The sequence below is a fragment of the Podarcis cretensis genome, assembly GCF_951804945.1.
Source record: "Podarcis cretensis genome assembly, chromosome: 4".
In the NCBI taxonomy this organism is placed as follows: Eukaryota; Metazoa; Chordata; class Lepidosauria; order Squamata; family Lacertidae; genus Podarcis; species Podarcis cretensis.
In genome coordinates this window covers 38,929,278-38,946,380 of record NC_137173.1, presented here as the reverse complement: position 1 = coordinate 38,946,380, position 17,103 = coordinate 38,929,278, and the positions used below count along the sequence as shown (strand labels likewise).

General features: G+C 44.8%; 1 protein-coding gene across 1 annotated transcript in view; it reads right to left on the bottom strand.

Moving 5' to 3' along the window:
* The window catches only part of CD96 (CD96 molecule), a 32,545-nt gene extending 24,377 nt beyond the window's left edge, over positions 1-8,168 (bottom strand). Inside the window, exons 1-2 of the mRNA XM_079972145.1 lie at positions 7,949-8,168; positions 3,863-4,267 (exon numbers count right to left, since the gene is read on the bottom strand). Coding sequence (XP_079828271.1) covers positions 3,863-4,267; positions 7,949-8,009 — 466 coding nt within the window. The 5' untranslated portion in view covers positions 8,010-8,168. The remainder of the gene's footprint in view (positions 1-3,862; positions 4,268-7,948) is intronic.
* Between the last annotated feature and the right edge of the window lie 8,935 nt (positions 8,169-17,103).

Below are 17,103 nucleotides of genomic sequence, written 5' to 3'. Positions count from 1 at the left end.
AAATGAAGATTTACAAGTGAATACCTTGAACACGTGATCTAAGGTTAAACACTCATGTGAAGGCCAGCAGAGAACATCAACAATTAATTATCAACCCAGCTAGAAGCTCAGAGAGCTCTTTCTAGCTTAGTATATTCCAATGAAATTTTCCAATGTTAAAGCCTTAGCAACACACATACAGGCATTCTCCATCTCAGTGTGCAATTAAACAATTAACAAAGTTGAGCAAGGCTGCTCTAGAGGGTCAGGGAGGCTATCTGAACAAGGTGAAGTGAGGCACAGATGACTGCTGAGAAAGGATTTGCCACAAATTGGGCTTGGATCCTAAACCAAGATAATTTAAGGAAGTCCCCAGAAGGAAACTTTGCTGTCTTTTCTTTCCTCCCCTGAGCAGCCCCCTGAGCCATGTCCCACATTTTTCAGGAGCAACTCCCCCTCTGGGGAAGGCTATAGATTGGTGGCAGAACATCTGCTTGGTCAAAAGGTTCACTCCCCAGTATCTCCTGGTAGATCTGGGTAAAAATCCCATGTCTGAGGACCTGCTGCAAATGACTGCAGACAGTGCTAAGCAAGATGGAGCAATGATTGACTCAGTATAAGACAACTATCTATGTTCCTCCATAGAGACTTTCTTAGGGTTGCAGACGGCAGGTAGTGGGAAGAGCTGACTGGAAACTTTCATTCTGTGAACTCCCTTCAATTCACTTAGATTGGGGTCCAAGGCAATTTTCCATCAATGGCGATGATCTATGGGCAAACTTAGATTGTACAAGTTGATGAAGCTGTCCTCAGAGCACCCCATCTCAAGCCCAGATGCCAAGCACTGGGCATTCCAGCACATGGATACTGAGGCTATTAAAACACTCCAGATATCATAAGCCACTGGGACACCAGATCATGAGAGGATTTGGGATAATATCAAACATGCTCAGGATTGCAATGCTGTAGAGCAGAGCCAACAAAGGGATGCATTTCCTGAGACTTTATAAGGCAGGCATTACTCTCCCTCACATCGTTGGCATGCCTTTCTTCACTCAAACTCCCCAGTAGAAAATCTATTTATACAATTAGGATGCAATGGGTAGCAATGCAGCCATTCTGTTATAGCAAGGACATTGGTAAAGAGAATCCTGTGGCAAAGAGAACAGCCTGCTTGTGATTAATTTTTGGCTCCTCTGTAGACTTTGCACTGAAGAGCACCAGACAGAATGTAACACAGGAGAGGGAAGAACTTGTGGTCCTCCACATGTTAGAATCATAGAACCATTGAATTGTCGAGTTAGAAGGCACCCCGACTCTACAGTTGTTGGACTCTAGCTTCCATCAGACCTAGGAAGCACAGCCACTGGTCAGAAACAATGGATGTTGCAGTCCAACATATGCATGGCCACAGTTTCCCCATGCCTGCAGTACAGCATTGCCACACAGTGGCCTTGTTTAAACCATACTATGGGGTTGGACTAGATGACCCTTAGGTGCTTTCCAACTCTAGAATTTTATGATTCTATTCAAATGAGTTTGGATGAGCCTCAGGTTTGCATCACCCCCACCCTCCACCACCCTGCTTCATATCCTCTCTTCTTTTAGCATGGCTGCAAGGAGGCGACAAGAAGCATTTGCTTCCTGTTTCAATGGACCGTGGTTTGGTTTTATGTCTGTTGCTCACCCAGCCTTGTTCCCGCAGTGCTGAATTGTGGTGTTTAGCATCATAGCCAAAGACAGTGTTTGCTAGAGAAAGAGCAGGCCAATTATCTAGTCAACCAGTAAACACCCCAAGCAGATGAATGCAAAAAATGCAGACCAGGTGGTTTAAATTAAGGTCAGGAAGAGGTTGGTTAAGTAGCTGAATATTTTGCAGCTCCCAGAGCTGCTCTCTGCATTCTCACAATGCTGCGTCAACAGTCTTATTGTGTCATCCTTCCTTTGATCCAGTTCTGCAGTAACACTCATTGCCTCCACTTTGGTCCTCCACGTCTGCCAGTTATCCTTCCCCAGTGACTTGGGTTGGGTTTTGTTCCCTCCAGATGGGTTTGTTTTACTTTGAAGTCAAGTTATGTTTTCTTAATGACTAATATCCTTCATCCTCCAACTCTGTTTCTGAGCATCTTCTAACCCAGTTGGGTGAAAAGACAAATTTTGCAGGATGTTGGGGTTTGTTTGTTTTTCTGCTAGCTATTATTTTGTACTCTCAACCAGGGAATGCAGCAGACAGCAAGGGCTAGTGCTGTTATATGGAAGAGAGGAAGAATAAAATAAACAGTCTGTCTGACTTTTGTCCAGTAGTTAGTGATAATGCTGGCGTGGGTGGTCACACTTCTGTAAGAAGTGAAGAGCAAAGCTTGAAAGAGCAGCATCAGGAGCAAACACAAATCTATCTCAAACAATGCATCCATTCCACTAGATGCTCTATCCATTTGACCAGATCATCTTTATGGTCTTGGATTTTTTCTTATCTATTAAGTTGTCAATGGCAGATAAAAACCCTGAACTGGTATGTATGATCAGTGTGCCTGTCACAATCAAAACTGCATTTATCAGTCCAGTTAGTCCTGCCTCCAATACTCAGTGACCTTCAGGTTCCCTTCCAAGTCTATAATTCTATGATTCTGTGATTATCAGAATAAACAAGTCCTGTCCCTTGTTTTCCATGCATGCCTGCAGCAGGACAGTCTGCAAGAAGGGAGCTTGTACAGTAAATCCTTGCTTGCTATGATCCTGCCTCCAACCTTTGGCAAGCATCCTTATTCAAATGCTCGTAACCTCCCTAGACTCATATAGACATACTCCAGGAAGTTTCTTTCCACCGAAAAATAATAATCTTCCACATATTGAACTACATATCAAGGAGAGGTATCGACTTTGTCCTAGTCCCTGACATGTTAGTTTTCCATATGCAAGAATGTCACTCCTCTCCTCAATGGAGAGCATTTTGTTATAGAAACCATCACGAGACATAGACTTATCTAATCAATGAGAAGTGGGACTAAGGGCTCATGCAGACTGCCACTTTCCCCACCACTTTCCCCTGGGGAAACCCAATCTTTACCGCTGAATCAGAGCAAACATCAATTGGGTTTTCTGCAGACTGACATTTGCTCTGATTCAGTGCTAAAGAGCAGGTTTTCCTGGGGGAAGTGGTGCTTTCTAGACATGGCACAAGCGGGTGTGTGGGCAACCCAATATTTCAGGAGAATGGTAAATTCACATTATGGCAACCTTTCCAGCATCTGAAGTATTCTATATTCCTTTCACTCTTCATCTCAGCTTTCATGGAGTATGATTCCCTAACACAGATGCTCAATCGAATTCTGATTGCCATCGGAGCTCCTGCTCCAGATCTCACAGCCATGTGAGGAAAGACAGGTGTCAACTTGGATTAGGGCTGTTGCTGCTGGGCTGCCCACCCAAGCATGGTGTGACAGGTAACTTCTTTGTGGGCACCAGGCAGAGATGTAGCTTTTTAGTAAAACATTTTGCTGATGAAATAACTTTTGGGCTGGCTCAGCTTGCATTTATGTTGATGACTGCTGGATTTGTCAATTTGAGTTTTATTGCATTGGTAAAACAAACATTATTGGTTTTACACAGCGCGATTATTTAATCTGTTGGCTGCTTTGATTTTCCTTGGAGAATAAGGCATAGTAGAATTTTAAAAACTCGCCGTTTTACTGTTTCTGCCCTGAATGGAAGCATTTTAAGTTCTTCTAAAACGTCAACTGAAGCACATTACTTGCAACAGGAACACGGTCAGTGGAACAGCAATGCAAATGCGTTATCTGAAGTCACTGCGAAAGAGATACTGTTTAAAAGATTATAATGCCCCTCATTAAAAACAAATCTTAATGTGTCAATTATTGCTTACCACTGTTCTTAACAACAAGATTGATTTCAGAGCAGCTTGTTCCAGTTGGATATGTAGCAAAGTTGCACTCATACAAGCCAGACATTTCCAGACTCACGTTCTTCAGCTGCAGAATCCATTGACTGCATTCTATATTGCTGGCTGTAATATCACTGTGGCCACCCAGGCAATTGTGGACATCCTTCCTGAAACTTACAGAGTAGCTGTAAGCTGTTTCATGGTATCGTGTGCCATAGGTAGGGTGGTACACAGCTATCTTTCTCGGTCGACCATCTTGAATCTTTGTCCACTGCATTTGTGTTACATAGATATCCTTTTCCTTTGGGATGCTACATGATAGAGTCACATTGCTGCCAGGCAAACCATAGACAGTTTTCCCATCCTGAAGGATGATGTTAGTCTGGGCTGCAAGAGAACACAAATGCACACAGTGTCATTTTCACATGCTCTGTATCCTCATGTTTATAATTCCTAGGCTCCCACTGCACACCTGGAAGTAGAATATGGGGAAACTGGCATGAACGATGTGATGAAGATAGTGGCACAAAAACAGTGCTTCTCAAAGGGTGTGGCCTGGTGTGTCAGGAGACACTGACAAATGTGGCGCAAGATTCAAGGGCAATCAATATTATATTTGGGAATGATTCATGTTATTACATAGCTGCATTATTTTATACCTTCTGGATGTCCCACAAACATATTATAAATTAGTTGTGTTCTATGTTATAACTCTAGCACTGTTAGGAGTTGTCTCTTTTTGTTTTCCATTGTATTTGTTATCAATAAAAAAATTGGAATGGCACGAGCAAATTTTTATTCTGAAAGTATGGCCTAGAGAAAAATGGCTAAAAGACTGGCCCCCACAGCCCTTTTCTACCTGTGTTGCCCCTTCATGGCTTCAATGCTGGAAGAGTCTTTTTGCCTGCTATCACACCTCAGAAAGCCAAGAGATCTGGGGACCCCTTCTTATGTCCACATAAGGTAAAGGTAAAGGGACCCCTGACCATTAGGTCCAGTTGTGACTGACTCTGGGGTTGCGGCGCTCATCTCGCTTTACTGGCCAAGGGAGCCGTCGTACAGCTTCTGGGTCATGTGGCCAGCATGACTAAGCCGCTTCTGGCAAACCAGAGCAATGCACGGAAATGCCATTTACCTTCCTGCTGGAGTGGTACCTATTTATCTACTTGCACTTTGGTGCGCTTTGAAACTGCTAAGTTGGCAGGAGCAGGGACCGAGCAATGGGAGCTCACTCTGTCGCGGGGATTCGAATCGCCAACCTTCTGATTGGCAAGTCCTAGGCTCTGTGATTTAACCCAGAGCACCACCCACGTCAATTGCACACATCCATGGAGAACAAGGCTGCCAGTGGCTACTTGCCTCCACTGCTGGAGGCAGCATAAAATCATAGAATAGCAGAGTTGGAAGAGCATGTCTCTGAATACTAGTTACATGAAATCACGATTTGGATGCAGCTCTGTTGCACTCGTGTCCTGTTTATAGGCTTTCTATAAGAATCTAGTTGGCCACTGCATACCCCACAACCGTCCCATTTTAACCGGGACATCCCAGATCACAGCAACCAGGATTGGGGAGGAGGTGGCCTTGCAAAGCTGCCTTGACTTTGGCCTTGCAGCGACAGTGAGCCACCAAAGCTAAGGTGGTGCGGGCAGGCCTGGGCGGGTGGAGGCGGGGGGAGGGGTGTGGCAGCAGGCCAAGGTGTCCTGGGCATGTTTGCAAATGGTGGTGGGCAAGGTAGCCTGGGCTGGTGAGGGACGGGGGGGGGGTTGAGGGAGTGTCCCCGATTTGGGACAGAAAATGTTGGGAGCATACCCCTGTGTGAGAAGAGAATGCTAGATTGCATGGGTTTTTATGAGATGGTGCAAGGGTCAAGTGAAGAGCTTTATCTAGGACCGACAATCATGGTATCCTGGCCTTTAAACACTGTGTGAGTATGCCTTAAGAGACTTTTTAGAATAAAGAGCAAGAGTATATATTTCTCTAACGAGGAAGAAAGAACAGTATTAACAGCCCAGGGATCTCAATTCAGCATCTTGCATTCAGGAAGCTGCTTCACTTTTGAGAGAATTCTACACAGGAAATTATTCCTGAGAATTATGCTTAAGAGCAGGCATGAAGATCAAAGTAGAACATCAACAGGGAATTAGGAATAAATATTTTAATACTTAACATTTATTAATAGTCTTTTTATCTCAGAACGTGCTGCAACTCTTGAGTATCTGTATCTTTCAAGTTGTCATGAGGGGTCTATTATCAGCCCAAAGTTGTTAAGTATGGGCTGACTCTCGTTTGACTGTCTGGTCTGCATTTAGGCTTATAATCCTATCCAGAGAGATTCAGCTGCTTGCCCTATCTGATAGGATCAAGTCTATCCATGAGACTTGCTGAACCAGCACAGGAGCACTTAGGGAGAACCAGTAGGTAGAACTACGGTATCACCACAGCCATTTTGCTTATATTGGTTTTTGGCACGTCCTACCATAGCAGTGAGGGGACGCAGGTGGCGCTGTGGGTTAAAGCCTCAGCGCCTAGGGCTTGCCGATCGAAAGGTCGGCGGTTCGAATCCCTGCGGCGGGGTGCGCTCCCGCTGCTCGGTCCCAGCGCCTGCCAACCTAGCAGTTCGAAAGCACCTCCGGGTGCAAGTAGATAAATAGGGACCGCTTACCAGCGGGAAGGTAAACGGCGTTTCCGTGTGCTGCTCTGGCTCTGGCTCTGGCTCTGGCCAGAGCAGCGATGTCACGCTGGCCACGTGACCCGGAAGTGTCTCCGGACAGCGCTGGCCCCTGGCCTCTTAAGTGAGATGGGCGCACAACCCCAGAGTCTGTCAAGACTGGCCCATACGGGCAGGGGTACCTTTACCTTTTTACCTTTACCATAGCAGTAGGGATAGGGGAGAAACTTGATTCCGTTCGCTTTTAAAGGCAAACCTGCACAAGTTGTCCTTTCTGAAGCATTACACAAAGCAAAGCAGCCATTTTTCTTAATTCACATTTCTCTAAATTCAGCACTGTGGTTCTTCAGTCAATCAATGTGGAGCATACACTAGGCTGAAGTCCACATAAAATGCATTACTGAAAAAACCCATACAAAATGCATTATATTAGGGAGGAAAATTGCTTTTAAAAAATGTATATTGTAGGCAAAACTACATACAGCTTCTCCCGTCTGCAAACATGACCATAGGCTCCAAAAAGGTTGGCAACCCCTGTCCTGCCAGGATATTTCAGCAGCAGACTTAGGGCACCAAGCTGAAGATAGGCATAATAATAATAATAATAATAATAATAATAATAATAATAATATTTATACAAGTACCTACTGAGAAGATCCATTAAAAAGAAACTGTACTAAAAGGAATTATTGTGAAAATAAGAAATATTTGGGAGGGTGCACCAAATTTTGTTCTCACTCAGGACACCATATTGCCAAAGTCCGCCCATGGATATTCTCTTAAGCCCCACATGAAGGAAAGGCTGCATAAGATCACAACAATTCGTGATCAAGGCTGTACAACTAACACCCTTACTTTTGAAATGTTGCAACAGAGTGTGGAACCTGCGGCCCTCTAAATATTGTTGGGCTAAAACTCTTATATCACTGACCAGTGGCCGTGATGGCTGCGGCTTATGGGAGCTGGAATCCAATATCATCTTCAAGATGCTTCCCATTTCCCCATCCCCTGTGTTACATTCTGTCCTCTTTAGTGCAAAGTCCACATTGACAGAGGTTCCACAGACAACCCAGCACTTTCCTTCAGAAATGAAAGTATAGCTTATTCTTGAATTCTTATTAATAAATGGGAAGGATATTTTAACCGCATAGTTATTAGCAAACTCCCCTTGAAAATACACTTATGATAAGAACCAAAATATTTGCTCTGCAATGTCAGCCTAATGCAGTACTTCATATCCCAAAGTGGCTTTTCGGAAGTCCCCAAGAAATACGACCATGGATATAAAGCTTGAAAGAGACACCACCACATCGCCTTGGGTCCTCACCCTCAGCTCAGGCATGCAACAGATTTATCAACCTAACAGGAAGAGGTTTCTTTAAAGAAAATGAACTTACCATTGATCAAGTGTGTGAGGATGAACAAATAATGCACCCGAAACTGCCATCTCCTCTCCATCTTTACCTCACGTTGCTAAGAAAAATTATTTTTAAAGAAAGAGTAACAACACATTCAAATGTCTCTCAAAGAAGATAAAATGTTCTGTCCGTGGTTAGACATACAACAGAAGGACTTCTCTCCTGTTTGCATGATGAGTTCTGCTTTTCATGCTTTCTTTCTCACATCTCTGAGAGGAAATAGATGCTTACAGGAAACCACTGTGTTTAGGGTTTTTTTATTTGAATAAACGTATGTTCATATGCAGTTTGCCAGGAAGGAGGAGGAAGAAGAGGAGGAGGAGTAGAAGAAAATGAAACAGTGCATGATAAGAAAACTTGCCCCCAGTTCCAAAATGTTTTTGGTCACATTTAGCTGGAGTTTTCAGCTCTAAATAAAACAGTTTGACCTGACAATGGACAACATAATCATCATCATCATCATCATCATCATCATTATTATTGACTTAATTTGTATAGCACCCTTCACCCAAAGATCTCAGGGTGGTTCATAGCATAAAAATGCTAGATGAGAGCCAGTGTGGTGTAGTGGTTAAGAGCGGTAGACTCGTAATCTGGGGAACCGGGTTCGTGTCTCCGCTCCTCCACATGCAGCTGCTGGGTGACCTTGGGCCAGTCACACTTCTCTGAAGTCTCTCAGCCCCACTCACCTCACAGAATGTTTGTTGCGGGGGAGAAAGGGAAAGGAGAATGTTAGCCGCTTGGAGACTCCTTAGGGTAGTGATAAAGCGGGATATCAAATCCAAACTCCTCCTCCTCCTCCTCCTCTTCTTCTTCTTCTTCTTCCTCTTCTTCTAGATAAAAACACAAAATACATATTACAAACAAGAACAAACCAAACCAATAACACCTTCCGGTTCCCTGGGAGAACATGAAGCCATTAGTGATATATGTGTATCATGTGGTGTTAGAGCAAATGCTTGTTCTTTCCCCTTTTATATTATAGCAGGAGTTGCCATCATAGTACCTGTGGGCACTATTGTGACTGCCAAAGGTCAAAATAAATAGCCGCTCAAAAATCCACAATACACAAAGGCCTGTTTGCACTTCCTATTCGGCCCATGTTTGCAGCAATTCAGCCTTTCCTACATTGAATACACACCCTTAAGAACACCCATATTTTACTGGATGCCAGGATCGCACACCCACCGGCCAATCTGTACTGAACAAGAGTGCTGTAAGTAGGACCAGAACCATTGTAACACAGTGCCCCCAGTTCCCATCCCACAGAGCCAGACCAAGAGGGAACCATGGTCAGTGACACCAAAAGCCATAAAGAGATCAAGAAGCAGGAAAGTCACATTCACCTTGCCCCTCTCTTTGTAAATGTCATCCATCAGGGTGACCAAGGGTGATTCGCTCCCAGGACCAGGCCTCAACCTGGTGCCATTGATGAGAGATGCTCACCTAAAGCTCACATCCTTTGCTGGTGGGGAAAAGGTGTGTGCGTGTCTGTGACTGCTGATGGCATTACTGTAGTATTGATGAGATTTGAAAAACAAGAGGGTCGTGGCAAAGATTATTAGGCAAATGGCTTTTTCATAATTTGAAAGGAACCAAGGATGGGCCTCTGCACCATTATACGTTTTGCTTCAGCCAACCAACTCTGAAATGTGAATTCAGCTGCAGAAGTAGATGGGTGGAAGCTCAGAAGGAAGACTGGGATGTTACTAATTTACTGTAAATTGGGGTGAGTGTTGGTGGGATCCACTGACAGATCTCTGGATGGTTTGAAGTATGTAAATTAGTGAGGATTGCTTAGCAATGGCAACCATAAATGAATTCCCACTCTACCCCAAATTATTTGGCTGAAATGCCAGAGATGGGAGGTTCTTGGGACTGTTTCCTATGTAAGCTCAGTTACATTTCGGTACTCAAAACAATTTCTTGCGCTGAAAATTCTTCACCCTTAAATGATAACACCTTATATGTACAGTGGTACCTGGGGTTAAGTACTTAATTCGTTCCAGAGGTCCGTTCTTAACCTGAAACTGTTCTTAACCTGAAGCACCACTTTAGCTAATGGGGCCTCCTGCTGCCGCCATGTCACCGGAGCACGATTTCTGTTCTCATCCTGAAGCAAAGTTCTTAACCCAAAGTACTATTTCTGGTTACAGATAGGTAGCCGTGTTGGTCTGCCATAGTCAAAACAAAATAAAAAAATTCCTTCCAGTAGCACCTTAAAGACCAACTAAGTTAGTTCTTGGTATGAGCTTTCGTGTGCATGCACATGTGTATCTGAAGAAGTGTGCATGCACACGAAAGCTCATACCAAGAACTAACTTAGTTGGTCTTTAAGGTGCTACTATTTCTGGGTTAGCGGAGTCTGTAACGTGAAGCGTCTGTAACCTGAAGCATATGTAACCTGAGGTACCACTGTACTTTATATACTCTGCTTGGCAGATCTTAGGGACCTAGGAGACAACAACACAGTAGTTGGCCTAAAGTCTACTTTCACCTGATTTAAATAACTGCTTCAACTTTCACCCTTTTTTTTGGAGGCACACTGTTCCATTTTCTGCTTTGTTGCCTTCTTCCTCTCTCCCCTCACACCTACTTCTCCTTTAACAGCAGGAGGAGAAAAAAGAGCAAGAGGTCAGCATATACAGCTATCTGTGTGACACAGTAGAAAAATTGCACAGTAGCAGTTTTATTGATCCCATAACTATTCATCACAATTGGAGACGACAGCGCAAGCACAGTATGATATATGCCATGTGCACAAGAGGGTCGCTCTGAACTCCACTGTAGTTCCTAGGTCATTAGGTCCTGTCCTCAGAGAGGGATGCTAACAACCATTATTCATCTGCACTGGCTTTCCTTGGACCCTGTTTTCTGGCCCTTGTCATAACACAGGGAATGGGCACGTCAGTGAAGATGAGACAAGAGGTTCCTGCTTGGTGGTGAGATTTAATTTATCCTGTTCAAGCTGATGTGGACAGGACCGCTAGTTATTTACACTTGAGATAAAATACAGCAGTGGAAAAGAATGTGAGATCATGAGTTACGACTCCGATTCAAAATGTGCCTTGGCTTGCCAGTGGTATCCTTATGCCCGAAATGCTCCTTTGCAATATTCATGAATGTGCAGCATAAGATAAACAGATAGCTTGCTTACACACACACACACACACACACACACACACACACACTAATACCTCAAAGAGCAATCTTGCAGAACTGATTGCTCAGCAGAAGACATTGTTTCTTTCAATGCAATATATGGAATGATTCTGAAAAATCTCTCTCTGCTTGACTCTTGCAGACGCCAACTTCAGAATGTCGGTGGAATGGAGTTCTTCCTTCTGCCAATGGGTCATATGAGGCAACATAAACCAGGAAGCAAGGTTTGCCTAATACAAGGTATCCCCTCCTTTAATTTGCCAGTTTGATCAACTATGTACACAGCAGATTGTGTGTACACTGAGCACTGACATTGCTCAGTGGGGAGAAGAGGGCCATTAGAGGAAAAAAGAAGCAAACCCACTGAATAGATATGAGTATCTCACCTATAGAAAAGCCAGGGCAGGGAGAGGTTCTTGCAGCACAAAGCTGCTGCAACTCTTCAATATCATGTAGGGAAACATCAGGAAGAACTTCCTGACAGTAAGAGCTGTTCAACAGTGGAACGTTGTGGAGTCTTCTTCCATGGAGATTTTAAAGCAGAGGTTGGATGGCCATCTTGTCAGGAGTTCAGCCTACACTCGAGTAGGACCCTGGCAGAGATACATGCCCGACTGGCATGCTGCTTCATAAGCTTTCTTCAGCCCAAACATCACAGCGACCGATGCCAACCAACACCGGCACACTTAGGGATCTGCAGAGTTTGTGCATCATGCGTAACAGACGTCGGCAACTCAGCTTTTTGGCTAATCTACTTTATTTACATATAAACACACACAGAGCACTGCAACATGGCTCCCTCTCTCTCTCTAGCATCAGACAGCAAAGAGGAAAAGAACAAAGGACAATAGTCCCACTTCACAGAACACAGTAACACAAACATCCTGTCCTCGTCACTTGCCACTCTGTGGAGTCAAAACTGCAGTCATGGAGCAGGAATTCTAACACATCTGTCATGGATGCTTTAGTTGAGATTCCTGCGTTGCAGGGGGATGGACTAGATTGGCCTGAGGGTCCCTTCCAACTCTGCAATACTGATTCTAAGAGCTCCATTCTAGGACTGAGTTTTGGAGGATGTTTGAACAATGCCTTGTTCCAATTAGTCTATGCCTTGTTCCCTTGCCTTATCCTCACACTGCTCCTGGCAGTCTGCACTGATACAATGGTGCAAAGACCCCTGGCCTCTATTCTGTCTCCTGAATATGTACTAGGCACACAGGTATTTCTGACACCACAGGTTTATTAAAAAGGGTTATAAACAGATCCATGGCAGGGAACTATGCAGAGGACCTGAAGCACAGTGCCATTAATCCAAGAGAGGAAGAAGGCTGAAAGCTAGGCCACAGTGTGCAGCTAATTCTCTGTGTCTCAGATAGGGATGGAATTTGCAGGGTAAAAAAAATGCAAACCCTGACAAAAATTCATTAGACTTTTAGTGCAGATTTATCTTAATATACACCCTTTTGTTACATTATTTTCACTACTATTATAATTCACAGTTCCCCCTCAGATACATACTTTCCTCTGGTGAACCACACCGCAGAATGAGGAGAAGTGCAAGTTTTAAGGGAATTCTGGGTTTCAGTTCACACAGTTTTCCAGGAAGCACGGGTTAGGTTGGCATTACAACACAAACCAAACTAAACATCTTCCGCATCCTTAGACTGAATATAGCACAGCCAGTGCCATGTGAGAAGACAATGGAAGACAATGTGCAAGATTCTCTGCTTTGATATGCAGACCTCCATGGGAAACCTGCAGAGCTTGCAACTCCAGAAGACACGATAGTTAGACGGGAGAGTCAGGAAAGAGCTCGGTGGAACTGTGGCCACAACTTCACAAAGCTGGGATGCTAACGTAAAATGAGACAAATTCTGTGTTCTGTGTAGACAGTGTGTAGTGTTCTGCTTCAAAGTCATCAGTTTAGGAGGCACTTTGATGCTCTGCTTTAGAAAAGACAGAAGTCATTAGCCGTATCCCAAGGACATACGCTTTCATGTGAATATGATTCAGTATCTACGTTTCAAATCGCCAGCTATCCACGCTGGAACACTTTCGTTGCTGGTAAAACTGAATTACTGACAGTGGCGTAGCGTGGGGGGTGCAGGGGGGGGCCCGGCCGCACCGGGCACAACATCTGGGGGTTAGGGTTAGGGGGCGCAAATCCACGGGTTAGGGGGCGCAAATTACTTGCCTTGCCCTGGGTGCTGACAACTCACGCTACAGTTACAGATAGGTAGCCGTGTTGGTCTGCCATAGTCAAAACAAAATAAAAAAATTCCTTCCAGTAGCACCTTAAAGACCAACTAACTTAGTTGGTCTTTAAGGTGCTACTGGAAGGAATTTTTTTATGTTGTTTTAACCCACGCTACGCCACTGATTACTGTGTGGCGAAATGATGCAAAACCGAATTACTGTGTCGCCAAATGAGGCATGTCTGAAAAGTGTGTCACCAACATGAAAAGTCTGGAAAGCTCTCTTTTAAGTTCTTGGCAGTTCACCCGGATCCCACTTTCGGAATACGCGGCTTTTTGCTACCGCTCCCCAGAGAAGCAGTATTGAAGAACCGTCGGTAGGTGGCGCCGCAATCTCATTTGCGAGCCTCGACGCGCAGCGAAGGGAAATCAAATCCCCGGGCGCGCGTTAACTTTGCTCACATTCGGAGGATGGCGACGGGGCTCCCCCAATTATCTCCTCTTGGTGCTTTCACTTCCAGAGAAGGCAATCCTGAAGGTTTTGGGTTGTTGTTTTTAAATGGCTTTCGCAACCCAAGGCCCACCAGCCCCTTCCATTATCCCTCCCGCTCAGAAAAACAGCATCAATTGCCTGGCAATTCTTCGACGGTTACAGCCGCGCCGCCTCCGAGAGAGCAGCGCAGGCATCCCGCCCCCCCCCCGCCCCCTCCCAGCAAAAGAAATCCTGAACTCTGGGGACACGTTCAATTATTCACAAAGCGAGCCTTTTTTTCAGAGGACTTGGCGCGAGAGCTGTTCGTGCTAGAGGCGAGAAATGATTCCCTTGCAGCCCGGTGTCCTCTAAACATCGCTTAAGGAAACGCAGCTCCCCACCGGCCGGGGTGGGGGTGGGGGGGGGAGGACACTTTGAAGCAGGAATGTCATTAAATGATAAACTAACTTTGGAAAAAAAAAAAAAGGACTTGTGTTCAAATACCACAAAGTCTTACTTTGGCCTATTTTCTGTTCCGCAACTTTAGACAGCTATGTTAGTTAGCAGGGGGAGGGGGTAACTTTCAGTCTTCTTCTTTTTAAAGGATATATCATCTCTTCCCATTTATTATATTTAAAACCCATCTTTCCTCCAAGGCAGTATCCATGGCTCTCTGCCCTCTGTTACAGGTTCATAACAACCCGGTGAGTTAGGATACCCTAGTGGTTCCTATTTCCCCCCCAGTCAACGCTCACTGGGTTCCATAATTCAGGTAGGCAGCCGTGTTGGTCTTACACAGTCGAAATAAATTAAAAAATTAAAAAATTGTCCAGTAGCACCTTAGAGACCAACTAAGTTTGTTCTGGATATAAGCTTTCGTGTGCATGCCCCTAGTGCCCCTTATCCTATAAAAAGCACTATTCAGAACTGAGGTTTGTACAACCCACTGAGGAAGACAACACAACGGAATTCAAAAAAGTCACAATTAATTGCACATTTATTCGAAATCCATGCACTCCCCAATCTGTTCTGGGGTGGTTGGGGGACCCCAGAACTATTTAAGGGGCACTGCAAGAGAAAAGAGAGAAAGTTCTATTGTGCAAGCATGAATCCTTCTGCTGACAAGACATTTAGCACTACCTTGGATGCAAATCTTGAGGACGCAGGTGGCGCTGTGGGTTAAAGCCTCAGCGCCTAGGACTTGCCGATCGAAAGGTCGGCGGTTCGAATCCCTGCGGCGGGGTGCGCTCCCGCTGCTCGGTCCCAGCGCCTGCCAACCTAGCAGTTCGAAAGCACCTCCGGGTGCAAGTAGATAAATAGGGACCGCTTACCAGCGGGAAGGTAAACGGCGTTTCCGTGTGCTGCTCTGGCTCTGGCTCTGGCCAGAGCAGCGATGTCACGCTGGCCACGTGACCCGGAAGTGTCTCCGGACAGCGCTGGCCCCTGGCCTCTTAAGTGAGATGGGCGCACAACCCCAGAGTCTGTCAAGACTGGCCCGTACGGGCAGGGGTACCTTTACCTTTACCTGGATGCAAATCTTAGATTGCTCTAAGGCTATTCAAAGGCTGCAGTTGACTCTCTCTTCAACACTATCAACAGGACAGGCTGTACTGGCAGGCAGAGGCTAGCCTAGAAGGAGCAGAGCAAGCCACATGACACACACACAGCCCTGTCCTCAGACAACTCACCGTCACTCCCTTTCCCTTAGGATCTGCTGCCTGAAGTAGCTGCCTCACTCAGCCCAATGGTAGGGCTGACCCAATTGCCCCTTATTTTGAGGCACCTTTTGAGGTGTGACACACTTGATGGATTGTACCAGATGTCAGCTCAAAAATAAAATATGAGCACAATCCTGCTTTCTACACAGAATCTCCCACTGAACAATTCTTAGGTTCGTTTATCACCACAGGTTATAAAAAGAGTTTTATCAAGAGAGTTCAGCTGTATAATTTTATTGTGGGCCTCAGACCTGTCAGATCTCAGTTCAAATTCTGGTTCAGCCTTGAATACAACTGGTGGAGTTTCTCAGTCAGTATTTCGCAGCCTCACCTGTTCACCCGTCATACAAGAATAGTAGCAGTTTGCCTCAGAGAGAAGACAAACAAGAATAAGAGGGTGTCTCACCATATTAAATAGCCTTTAAGCATGCCTCACACTATTTGTGCATGCAAACAGTCCAGAAGTATCTGGATGTTGCTTACCCCTGCAGAATAAATATTTCATGGAGGAGCCGTTCAGAAGTCAATAATGTCTTAATTTCTTTCTTTCGTTCTTTTTGTGTGGAAACCGCATTTCATGCTGCATCTTAAAAAGCCAACAGTGAGGATTAAGAGTCAATTCTCCAAATCCCCAGAAATTAGAAACATAAGAGACTTTGAATCAAAGCAGAGACAAAAATAAATACATAAAACAAACATCCTTCCTTCCTCCCCAGTCAGGGCTTATCACTGTCGTTTTTTTCATCCGAGCTGCCACAAAGCAGAGAAGAACAATTGGCAGAATCTGTCTTTCCTGCAGGAAGGAAACAAACCCCCACTTCATTCGCCAAGATTAGTTTTTTTTTTATAAATAAAAAAACTCCCCAAAGTTGCATGACTCATAGACGTAATCAGTTTGAACTAAATAAAGATTAAAACGAAAACCAACCAACATGTATTTATAAAGTTTGAAGATGAATGGAGGGTATTCTGAATATTCTGGGCTACTGTGCAGAGCAAGCAATGCATAGCAAATGACCCCTGTAGGGTTAAGTCCAGTAAAAGGTGACTATGGGGTGTGGCGCTCATCTCGCTTTTCAGGCTGAGGGAGCAGGCTTTTGTCCACAGACAGTTTTCTGGGCCATATGGCCAGCATGACTAAACTGCTTCTGGTGCAACAGTACACCATGACAAGTGCCAGAGCGCATGGAAACGCCATTTACCATCCCACCACAGCTGTAAGTATTTATCTACTTGCACTGGTATGCTTTCAATCTGTCAGGTTGACAGAAGCTGGGACAGAGCAACGGTCATGTGGATTTGAACCACCTAGCTTCCAATCAGCAAGCCCAAGAGGCTCAGTGGTTTAGACCACAGCACCACTCACATCCCTTTACCTTTACCAATGCATAGTATCTAGATAATGACTGCAGTAGGAAATCAGAATCACCTTGGTTTGTCATGAAGGGAATGAGCCTTGCTCCCCCTGTTTCCACCAGTTGTAAGGAGGTGTTCAGAACGTTTTATGTCCCTTCTTGATTAACTACAGCTTGCAATAAACTGTGATTAATCTTATCTATGGCTTGCTTGAAACAAGCCAACTTCATT